The sequence below is a fragment of the Saccostrea echinata genome, unplaced genomic scaffold (genome assembly GCF_033153115.1).
Source record: "Saccostrea echinata isolate AGI-Se365-2 ecotype Australia unplaced genomic scaffold, CSIRO_AGI_Sech_v1 ptg000047l, whole genome shotgun sequence".
NCBI lineage: Eukaryota > Metazoa > Mollusca > Bivalvia > Ostreida > Ostreidae > Saccostrea > Saccostrea echinata.
Genome location: NW_026889796.1, coordinates 14196928 through 14209589, shown reverse-complemented (window position 1 = coordinate 14209589; position 12662 = coordinate 14196928). Strand labels below are relative to the sequence as shown.

The window sequence follows — 12662 nt, the reverse complement described above, 5'->3', positions numbered from 1 at the left end:
ATCATCCTATCCAGGAACAGGAAAGGAAAATTATTGGAAATATAATATTTTGGGGCTTTGGGTATTGTGTTTAACTGGATTAAAGGGAGGATGGACAAACCTGGTTTAACATACCTTCAATGTTCCCCCCAAAACGGTAGAAATTTTTGCGAATATCTTTCTTGTCTAAGATTATCAGATCAAGATTACTTCTTTCAAGGCTATGGTGAGACGCATGCATTTATCATTATGAATAAATACTTCAGAAATAAAACAAAGCTCTATAGTAATTATTAATACAGGAGTCATAAATGCTTTATGTTTTTTTAAAAAAAAAAGAACAACTACCTCAATATTTGTCAAAATTTGAAGTGAATCTGACAAGAAATGTCACAAATATAGTTTGAAACTTGCTGACGAGACGAAACAAGTGTAGGACAAAACAAATGCTTCATTCAAAGGATTCATATAAATTACCGTGGCAAAAAAATATTCTTCTGGTTGACCTATTTCTGTGTGTTACAAGTGCATGTCTTCTTATTAAACTTTGAACTTCCTTGCCAAGATTGAATTGCAAACAGGTTCATAGTCCATTCAAATTACTGATCTTCAAGATGGTATCATTGACATTTGGCTAATGAAATAAAGGAAGCTGATAAGTAAACAATGTAATTAGGCATTTATTTATGAATATAAAAGAATAAGGTGAGGGGGATGTCGTTAAATCCATGTGAGAAACCTCATAAGAATAAATTTAAAAAAAAAGATATATTAGTCTTGGAGGCTAGAGTTCTATGAACTGTGTTTGTTCCTATGATAAAAGTTAGTGATCTTGAAGAATTACAAAGACAAGATATATAGTATCATCTTCCCTCAAACTACAAATGAAATTTGTGTTTTCATTTGATAAACCTTATCAAAATTCAAATTACACATTTAAGAAAAAGTCAGATAAGAGCCATTCTCTGTTATGACTTTCACTCTAATATAGAAGCCGTGACACGCTTCATATCCTAATGATAAAAGTCTTTGACACCATTAGCTTATATCAGAAAAAAAATTGGTTGCTATGTGGCATGGTTTCCATGGCAAATCCCCCCAAATATAGACAAACTGGCAGTCTTTCAGAGTCCCATTATAAACGATGCAGAAACGTGACAGTGACAGAGGCATAATAAAAATATTTGGGAAAACAACTGGTATTAAGTAAATTCCACGGAATGAAATCTGACGATAACGAACATTAATCAAGCTCAAAAGTCCATTGGAACAATATAAATTGACAGCAGACACGGACAATCAAACACGGACCTCTAAATCATCAAAGTTGTGATCAGTTTGCCGTGGATGAATTATCATTCCCTGTCTACCAGTCACACCGGTCTGAGTTCCTTGTAATAATCAGGTACATGTAAACGGGAAATCCGGAGACAATTCAGTGAAAATATAAAGAAAAAGTATTTAAAAGCAATAATTTTTAAGTCATGCATTCCAAAAAAATAAAATCAATTATGAGATGAAATATAATCGAATAACTGAGAAAGATCTTCAATTAATTGAGAAAGATCTTGTAGCATATTTTAAGGAAGAAATGTGATATTTCTTAAAGCTTGGCATTTGTATCTATTTTTTAACAGAGCGTATCTTTATATGATTGCAAAGCAATTTTTAAAGGCAATTGTGTTGTAAATCTCTACATTTCAAAAGAAAAAATTCTTAAAATGGTATTCTTTGGCACAGAAATTTATCTCTTTGAGAGAGCCATATTCTCATGAAATAGACTACGGGGGAAGTAGAATTGAATATCCTGAAATGGAATCAGTAAAAAATAATAGAAATTATGTTTGGCCTATTCCCCACAACAAGCAGAGACTGCGCATTTGAATTCAATCTAGTATTATGTATGATTTGTATTAAATAAGATATAACTTCATGAATCATAAAACATTGTAAAACAAAGAAGACAACTCTCTGAGGATTTTTTTTTAAATTTTATTTTTCATAGTTCATGTTTCGAATTCCACATATTCACAAATTGTACCAAAGTAAATGAACATAAAATGTACAAATAAACTATTAAACTAGATGAAATTTCGGAATTGTTGATGCATCACGTTTCACATTATACCCATTTTCATTTTTCTTTTCAAATGTCAATTATACTCCACATCATTACAGCTTCCTTTACACCAGTCAGGACAGGTTGTGCCTCTTCTACAAAGAACCTCAGACATCCGGTTAGCAAATCTGTGACAGTTATTAGACCAGAGGCTGTAATTACCAAACTTACATCTGTAATTTTTGGCACAACCCTCAATACATTCGGAGCTTAGTTCGCTGTAACCTGCTGGAGATTTTTCTTTTGCCCCAGAACATACATCTCCACTTAACCGACTGTTAGCTATCGACACGTTCGAATTACCTGAATTTAAAAATAAGAATAACTTTAATTCTCACATTTCTTTCACAATGAGAAGGTTAGTTTTCTTTCCGTTTTTATATATTTTTTTATTAGTTCTCTTAGAATTCATAACTAGTGTAAGCACATGTAAAATTACTTGAGCTATAAATTGTATAAATCTGCACTAAGATATTATTGACAGTTTCATGAGGTTTATTGTTTTAAAAACAACATTATTAGGAATGACAAACAAAGAAGCGATCAAATAGATTTAAGAATTACCTTCACTTAAACAACATAACTTGCTCTGATAAAGACAAAAGGAGTTTTAGCAAATGGACATGGTACATATGTACTTACTTTGGAAATCATAATAGTATCCTTTGTATTCTATGAATCGGTGGCTGGGGACATAAGTCCATCTAGAGGGTGCACTACGTCTTCCTCTATGATGATGTCCTTTGTGATGATGTAAGATGCAGCGGAGATGCGTTGTCCCAAAATAATACGGATTAGCGCCATCTATATTTGGAATATATATAAATTATACTTAAAATTTGTGTTGAGAATTTGCCTAAATAATCAATGTTAAACTCACAAAGCGGAATGTCATTAAAGTATTATATTCGGATTTTTGACATATAGCGATCAATTCTATTCAAATACACTCTTTTTAAATTTCAATATACATGTTTAAGAAATGTGGCCCGAATTAATACTTCTTTAGCTAAAGTTTCGGTGCTCTTTAAGGAAGTATCAACAATGCAAGTTTATTAAATGGCTGTTTAATGTGGTTCAGACATTAAAAGACCGACATAAGCTTTTAAATTTTTTAAAAATATTTTTAAATTTATTTTTTTGTCCTTTTGGTTATCTTTTAGAAAAATAAAATAAAATTGTTTTGGTTGAAATAAGACATGTTTGAGCTTCAATTTCGCTGCTAATTAATGCATTATATAAATATTTAATGAAAAGTGGCAAGAGGAGTCAGGAAGACATTTTACTTTATTTCATGCAAATATTTATTTATGAATATGAAAATCATTATTCGATAATATATTTTTTAATTTACGGATAAAATCATTTTTAGAGAAACATTTGAGTTATAGAAAGGAAATATAACACAATTACATTAAAAATGAAATATCGAAATTTAAGGGAAAGTGGCTTGTTATCAAATTTGCACAATTACTACTTAGATTTATCCGATCCCAATAAATATTAATGCAAAATAAAATATCAATAAATTACTGTCCATCTGAATTTATGCTCAACTGATTTTAAAAATCACATTACAACCATGGAATTAAGAATTTTTGTGAAATTGTTAAACATTTTCACTTTAAATATTTGCAGTCGAGAGCCGTATAATTTTAATCGGGAAAGGTTTAAAAATTTATTTTTTGTCAATTTCATTTCAATTTAAAAAATATGGTATTTACAAGTATTGGACAATATTTGTTTTTAACACAATACGAGCAGTTGAAAAATCATAACTTTCATCATTTATTGACATTAATTTCAACAGAGATGAGGACACATCTCTTATACAGTTCCAGTGTAAAGCTTTTGGCCCTCACCGAAGACAATGCCAGGTGAAGAGAATAGCTAACAAGGAATATTCGGCATTTCTTTTACATACTACCTTGAATAATGCTTGTTTACTTAATCACTAACCTCTATATGGGCATCCTTTCTCGTATTCACCAAAGAACCAACCATAAAAGCAGGAAACATCAAGAAATAAGGTACACGCTAGTATAAATACCTGAAAATATTATGATTTTTAGTTTTGAATAGAATCCTAAAATAAAAATCACATTATTTGGTGCAGTTTATGTGCTAAACCTGCTCCAAATCCCGTGACACTCTAATGACAAAATAAGAAATTAATTTATTCGTTCTCTGAGTGGATACATAATCTATGTTTCTAACAACTTACAGTGAAGAAATGCATCTTGGCTGTATGAAAGTTGAGTTTGTGGAGAATGTTTTATATAGGATTCAATTAAAGCTCTTAGATGTGACAAAATGTTTATGATTTTTCGAAGAACGCGGCCTTTTTCCAATAATAAACGTCATATAAAGCAGTTATGACATCCTTCGTTCCAATTATGAACGTCAAATCAAGTAGGATCTACCAAGAAACTACGTTTAAGTGACCGTTTGGTAACAACTACTTAAACATCAAAAGTCTCTCTTTATCATGAGCATTTATACTTTTTTAAGTAAACAACACATAACTCTTTCACAAAATTAATACCCGATTTTAAACAACACCTTTGTATAACTCTGCAATATGGCAAATGAACTGAAAAAATCAGTCGCAGCTCTCTCTCTCTCTCTCTCTCTCGTGGAATTAAAAGAAATAAGATTTTTTATATGGAAACAATTAATTCGTTCCTCAAATAAATTTTACATGTAAATACTTTATTAGATATTTAAAATTGATAAATTTTGGTTTAGTTGCAACTCGAACAAAACCACGTCTTCAAGCCTACTGAAACTTCAATATTCATGTAATTGCATTTAACTATACTCTATTTTAATATTTGTGTTAATTTTCTATGTAAAATGTTACATTGTTATCGTTACAATAAAGATAAGAGGAATTAAATATTACAATTTGTCAAGGTATTTGATAAAAAAATTCAACAATGATTTGTGTCTAAGTTTGTCAAGGTATGCAAAATTTAGGAAAAGTTCATTTTCTCTCCATTATTTGACAAAGAAATGGTAATACTTATAATTATTGAAAATCAAGCTTTTGAGGACTTATTGTCTTTCTCCTGAAAGAAAATAGTTCATTATAAAATCTTGCTCAGTAGTGCATGGCCTGTTTTAAATATGAGTCACATACAAAAAATAGTCATTATAGTTTTATCCGAATTAAAGGTTGATTTTTGTTAAAGAACTTTATCAACCTATATTTTTTTCAGGACTAACGAACAAAAAATATGCACATAATATTTATTGCATTATTTAAGGAAACTGTGAACACTAAAACGTTTTTGGAGTTTAAGGAAATAATATAAAAGTGTGCATATTTATTTTATGTCGTTCTTGCTCAACATAGAGTACTATATTAACTTATCGCTTTTTGAGTACTGACGTAGATTTTTGACGAAGATATTTACGTCATACTAAGGTTTTTTCTTTAAATAGTAAACTGGCGCAACCCCATGAAGAAAGAAATCCAGACTGTTAATTTATATAACGTAGCTATTGCAATAACCTCTAATTTTAAGAAAGAATTTCCAAGATTGCAAGACTTGAAGGAAATGATATTTTAGTCTTCATTTAAAATTATATACAAATTGCATTAATTAAGGAAATTGTAAATACTAGAAGAGTTTTTGGAGTCTAAGAAAATAATATTAACGTGTGCATATTTATTTTATCTCGTTCTTTCTTAACATAGGGTAGCGGTACCTGCAAAATTTCTCCAGGAAAAAGTTCAAATACAATAGGGAATTAGAGATCTTTCTGTTGTTTTACTTACACTCGGAAAATGCATGAAAATAATATTTTCAGTTATCTCATTTAGATCTTCTAGGATGATAAGAATACTTTATTCTACTTCAATTCATGTAATTTACTGTAGGTTCAGTTGAATTAGTTTTAATCAGCGTAAATTTTCAAAATATTAGAAACAAAAAATCGAGATCCCAAGCTTTTGATAGACATTTTCTTCCTGAAAGATGTGGATCAGATACCAACAAAAGAAATGTATTAAAAAGACAAAATTTTAGAACATTTCAAAATCAAGTCTTTTTGTTTGTGACTCCCGTGGAATGTATCAAGTTTGCAAAAGCGTTCAAAAATGATAAATTTTATTCGAATAAATCATGTTCTCATGTATGACAAAAATAATTTATATTATTAAGCGTTTTATTCCCATTATCCTTTATTTGAACAGTACATATCCAAAATTCGAAAATATTTTCCGGTCCATTTTTGTAATTTCCAACTAGATTGGACCTCGTTAAATGGAGAAAGAATCCCGGTAATAAGGAACTGAAATTTAAAGTCCCAGTGACTTTCCTATAACCAAGTTTAACTGTATTCGGAAACCACTTCTGAAGGGGATGCTTCACTTTGAAGGGAGGAAAGCCTGGCTATTTCCCGGGGGTCTACAGATTTGTCTTTAGAATCGAAAATCAAATATGATTTTTTGACGCAATATATGGCATTCGTATTAAACTTTTACTTTTTTTTCCGAAAACTTTTATTTACAAAATCGTTTTATGATAATAAGCTATACATGACATTTAGAGGAAATTAGCTTATTTTAAAACATTACTCCATAAAAAGTAGAAATAGCTAATTCTGCCAATTATTATCATGACTGTTTAAATGCAGTATTATAGAATTATTGTTTTCATTTGAATCAGCTTTTAGCATACGAACGAGATTTTAGTATATGATTTTTTTTAATATTGCAATATTTCGGAATACATTGCAGATAACTTCTATAATTAACATTCATAACTTTAGAGAGAGAGAGAGAGAGAGAGAGAGAGAGAGAGTGATTTTTTCAGTTCATTTGTCATGTTGCTGAGTTATACAAAGGTGCTGTTTGAAATCGGGTATTAATTCTGTGAAAGAGTTACGTGTTGTTTACTTTAAAAATGCATAAATACTCATAGTAAAGAGAGACCTTTGTTGTTTAAGTATTTGTTACCAAACGGTCACTTAAACGTAGATTCTTGGTAGATCCTACTTGATTTGACGTTCATAATTGGAACGAAGGATGTCATAACTGCTTTATATGACGTTTATTATTGGAAAAGGGGCGTGTTCTTTGAAAAATTATAAACTTTTTGTCAAGTGTAAGAGCTTTGATTGAATCCTATATAAAGCATTCCCCACAAACTCAACTTTCAGACAGCCAAGATGCATTTCTTTACTGTAAGTTGTTAGAGACATAGATTATGTATCCACTTAGAGAATGGATAAATTAGTTTTTTATTTTGTCATTAGAATGTCACAGGATTTGGAGCAGGTTTAGCACATAAACGGTACCAAATAATGTGATATTTCAATATAAATTTTTATTTTAGGATTCTATCCAAAACCAGAAATCATTATATTTTCAGGTATTCATTCTGGCGTGCTCCTTATTTCTTGATGTTTCCTGCTTTTATGGTTGGTTCTTTAATGAATACGAGGAAGCATGCCCATATCGAGGTAGGTGATTAAATTTTCAGGCATTATTCAAGGTAGTACGTAAAACTAGCAGATTGAGAGGTTTTAGTTCTTAAAAGGAAGCTTTAGTAGCAATAAGAAGAGGCTGGACAGAGTGTTGTTTATATGTGATGTGTCATAGGTCGATGTAATCATTTTTCTATGATCATTAAAAATTGTCGAACAGGCCCGTAGGAAGCAAATTCAGTTTGGGGGGGTGGGGTGGGGTGGGGTGGCACAGCCTTACATTTTCAGTTCCAAAAATTTCCTGACAACCAAAAAAAAAGGTCATCAACTACTAAAAATTCCTTGACTAGCAAAAAAAAAAAAAAAAGGTCATCAGACGTTTTTATTGAGGGGGCACAAGCATATAGTATCTATGTTTACTATAGTAATCTTAATATCGGCAAAATTATTGTGGGGCACGGCCCCCCGTCCCCCCCCCCCCCGGTTTCTACGGCCATGTCGAATATTCCTCGTTAGCCAATCTCTCCACCTGGCATTGTCCTCGAAGAGGAACTGAGTAAGAGTTGTGTTCCGATCTTTGTTGAAATTAATGTCAACAAATGATGAGAGTAATTGTATATCAACTGCTTGTATTGTGTTAAAAAGAAATATTGTCAAATACCTGTTATCTCGTACCAGTACTTATTTATTTACATGCCCAATAAAGGTGATAAATTAAATTTGCTTCTATTCGGGTAGTATGACACACCAAAGGTTTATTTAATGGATTCTTAAAGTATTTCTTTCTGACATATAAACTCAGAAATAGTAGTAAAAGACCAATATAACCTCTTGATTTTTTTTTTTAAAAATTCACTGAAGATTGAAATGTTTTGATTGCAAATAAGAAACAGGAGATAAAATTTGGTGTTAAATAATGATATTTTAGTTTATTTAATAAAAGTTATTTACAGAAATGGAAATCAATGTTAATTAGATTATTTAAATTTGAATAACATTTTCAAGAAATATTTTATTATAGAAAAGAAATACTGAAAACCATTTTTTAATTGAAAATAAACTATGGAATTGACGAAAAAAATGATTAAAATTATACTGATCTCGACTGCAATTATTTAAAATGAAAATGTTTATCAAAAATTCACAAAAATTCTGAATTTCATGGTTGTTATATAATTTTTTAATCAGTTGAATCTAAATTGATTTCTCCCTGGCTACTGGATCAGATGGACAGTTATTTGTTGATTTTTTTTTTGAATATTTATTGAAATGGGTTTAAACTAAGTCGTGAATGGTGCAAATTTGATAACAAGACATTTTTTTTGAAATTTCGACATTTCATTTTTAATGTAATTGTCTTATATTACCCTTCTATAAACAAAATTTTTTTAAAAGATTTTATCCATAAATTAAAAAAAAATATAATTAATACTGATTTTTACATTAAATAAAGAAAAATGTATCTGACTCCTTTTGCTATTTTACATTAATTATTTATATAACGCATTAATTAGCAGCAAGATTTAAGCTAAAAAAATGTCTTACTTCAATCAAAACAACTTTAATTATTTTTCTCAAAGATAATCAAAAAAAAAAAAAAAAAAAAAAAAAAAAAATTAAATAAAAAAATTAAAAAAGTAATACGAAATGATTAAAAACTTATGTCGGTCTTTTAATGCCTAAACCTTATGTCAAAGGAACTACATTAAACAAACATTAAATAAATTTTTGGTGTTGATACCTTCTTAATAAGTACCGAACATTTGGCTAAAGAAGAAAATGCGGGCCACATTTCTAAAACATACAATACAAAATTTAAAAAGAGAGTATTTGAATAAGATTGATCGCTACACGTCAAAAATCCAAACATAATGCTTTAATGACATTCTGCTTTATGAGTTTAACATTGATTATATAGTCAAATTCTCGTCACAAATTTGAAGTATAATGTATATGTTTTCGAAATATAGATGGCGCTTATCCGTATTATTTTGGGACGACGCATCTCCGCTGCATCTTACATCATCACAAAGGACATCATCACAGAGAAAGACGTAGTGCCCCATCTAGATGGCCTTATATCCCCAGCCACAGATTCATAGAATATAGAGGATATTATTATGATTTCCAAAGTAAGTACATATGTGCCATGTCCATGTGATAAAACTCCTTTCGTCTTTATCAGGGCATGTAAAGCTGTTTAAGTGATGGTAATTCTTAGGTCTATTAGTTTGCTTTTTTGTTTGTCATTCATAATAATATTGTTTTTAAAATGATAGACCTCATGAGACTGTAAATTATATCTTAATGCAGATTTATATAATGTATACCTCAAGTAATTTTACATTTTAGTAATTTTACATGTGTTTATACTAGCTATGAATTCTAAGAGAACCGATAAAAAATTTTATAAAAACGGAAAGAAAACTAACCTTTTCATTGTGAAAGAAACGTGAGAATTAAAAAAATATCTTTTTTTCAAATCAGGTAATTCGAACGTGTCGATTGCTACCAGTCGGTTAAGCGGAGATGTATGTTCTGGGGCAAAAGAAAAATTTCCAGCAGGTTACAGCGAACTAAGCTCCGAATGTATTGAGGGTTGTGCCAAAAATTACAGATGTAAGTTTGGTAATTACAGCCTCTGGTCTAATAATTGTCACAAATTTGCTAACCGGATGTCTGAGGTTCTGTGTAGAAGAGGCACAACCTGTCCTGACTGGTGTAAAGGAAGCTGTAATGATGTGGAGTATAATTGACATTTGAAAAGAAAAATGAAAATGGGTATAATGTGAAACGTGATGCATCAACAAATAGTTTAATAGTTAATTTGTACATTTTATGTTCATTTACTTTGGTAGAAATTGTGAATATGTGGAATTCGAAACATCAAATATGAAATAGAGAATTAAAAAAAAATCTCCAGAGAGTTATGTCTTCTTTATTTGACAATGTTGTATGATTCATGACTCGCACATAATATAAAGGGAACTTAAAATGTGCAATCTCTGCTTGTTCTGGGAAATTGGGCAGACAAAACTTTTATTACTGTTCACTGATTTCAATTCAGGATAGTCAATTATATTTACCCCCTTAGTCTTATTCAGGAGAATATGGCTCCCTCAGAGAGATATTTCCGTGCCAGAGAATAAAGTCTGATATTTAGAAACTATTTAAGGAAACTCCGGTATAACTATGGTAAAAGAGAGGTACACATTAAATGGAAGAAGTACCTCCATTTAATTACAAACCTATCCTGTGAGAGTGACAGCCTAAAAAAATACTTGTTCTACTCCTTCTCCTAAATCATATATTTTCTATTATATGTACCACATTCATAATAAAATTTTTTATCAATTTATATTATTTTTTTTTCCTAACCAAAATAGTCAATACGTTGCAGTGATGTGTAAAGGGGCCTGGACACAGTTGCATTGCGTTATGTTTACAATTTCAAATTTCTGTTTTATTAAAAAATTACTTTAGATTATTGAATTCAAATTTGCATGAAAATACTTAAATTTCACTGAAAATGACATTCTTCATAACATCACATCAAACATCTGTGATTGTCAACATGAACACGAGTCCTGTTATTGTTAATGTTTACATTTTACTGTCGATGTTCAATTTGTTTACTTTGCACACATCATGATCACTAAGCTGGGACTGAAAATACATGTACTGCTGAGTTGATTTTGTTTTTTCACATTTCTACTCTGAATTTTCTAGATTATAGTTTTTTAATGTTTTTCATAAATACACACTAAATTTTCTAATTTTCTTATATATATATTAAGGATAAATTTAACATAGTGAAACTGCAATGATGTGTGTCAATCAGACATATCACAATATTTCTGATTTTAATAACTTCTAGATAAAAGATTTTTTTCTGAACGCGCTTTTATGATATTTTGATGCGAAATAATCCAGCAACATATAAGTCATGATATCATACTGAAAATTCTAAGAAATATTAACCTGAAATCTGTGTCATGGTCACTTCAATGCATGTTATTCTTGTTGGCATAATTGGGAAATATACCAGAATACTTTGTGAAGTATTAAAAATCCAGATAATGAAAAAGGTGAAGAAAACGAACAGTTATCGATCACAAAAAAATCTAAAATAGCAATACAAATCTGAGAACAGGGCATAAATCCAGATCCCTGAATATATATATATATATATATATATATATATATATATATATATATATATATATATATATATATATATATATATATATATATATATATATATATATATATATATATATATATATATCCCATGTTTACCCCTTTATCCCGTGGATATGACTCATTGGATAATTTTTTCATAATCCACAGTTGTGACGTCACAATGGTTTTTGCGTTAGCGCGATGAAGTAAAGTGAAGTGGAGTCCTATATAAAACAGTGTAAAACATTGGTTGTGAAGTATTAAACATGGGATAAAAAGAATCTCCCATGATTTGTAGTTGGATATGACTTTTATCCAACTCGTTGTGTGTTTTTATCCCCTCGCCAAGGCTCGGGGATAAAAAACACACAACTCGTTGGATAAAAATCATATCCAACTACAAATCATGGGAGATCCTATATATATATGACTGCCGTCATGAGAAAAGGGCCCTTATCTTTTGACGTCACAATGCTCAGAAAACGACGTCAAAGTCGCAGTGTTGTGAACACGAACGTAATTTTTGTCGACAGTGTTTCGTGAACAAGAAATAAAATTGGATTTCCAGGTGAAATGAAAAAAAAAATATAAATGAAAATTGATGCTGAAATTTGTAATAAATAATATTATTACTATTAAGTACATGTATTTATTAAGGTCTTCCGTTCCAACGGAAGACCTTCTACTGATTCTGATGGTTAAGATTATTATTCTTTTTTTTTTTCTTCTTTTTCCTAGACACCAACTTTGAGACCTCATATCTCGCTCATTTCTCAACGGATTTTGCTGAAATTTGCTGGGTTTATAGACGTTACAAAACTCTATCAGAATGCTGTCAAACAATTCAAAAAGTCACTTCCGCTTTTGAGTTATTTCCCTTTAAATGAAAATTTAGGAGGCTTCAATTCCAGACAAAGGCTTCAAGACTACAAAATCTGGAGCAGAA

At 30.1% G+C, this 12662-nt stretch overlaps 2 protein-coding genes across 2 annotated transcripts; one reads left to right on the top strand and one right to left on the bottom strand.

The window, feature by feature from the left end:
* Nucleotides 1–2086: 2086 nt before the first annotated feature.
* LOC133202507 (uncharacterized) lies at nt 2087–4337 on the bottom strand. The gene is made up of 4 exons (XM_061338347.1): nt 4323–4337; nt 4058–4148; nt 2741–2902; nt 2087–2401 (listed from the first exon to the last, which is right to left on the bottom strand). Exons 1-4 carry the CDS (start codon nt 4335–4337, stop codon nt 2133–2135), a joined length of 537 nt encoding a protein of 178 aa, XP_061194331.1. The 3' UTR covers nt 2087–2132.
* A 2939-nt stretch (nt 4338–7276) lies between these two features.
* Nucleotides 7277–10432, top strand: LOC133202506 (uncharacterized). The gene is made up of 4 exons (XM_061338346.1): nt 7277–7291; nt 7444–7570; nt 9505–9666; nt 10022–10432. The coding sequence occupies exons 1-4, from the start codon at nt 7277–7279 to the stop codon at nt 10288–10290; spliced, it is 573 nt and encodes a 190-aa protein (XP_061194330.1). The 3' UTR covers nt 10291–10432.
* The last annotated feature ends 2230 nt before the right edge of the window (nt 10433–12662 follow it).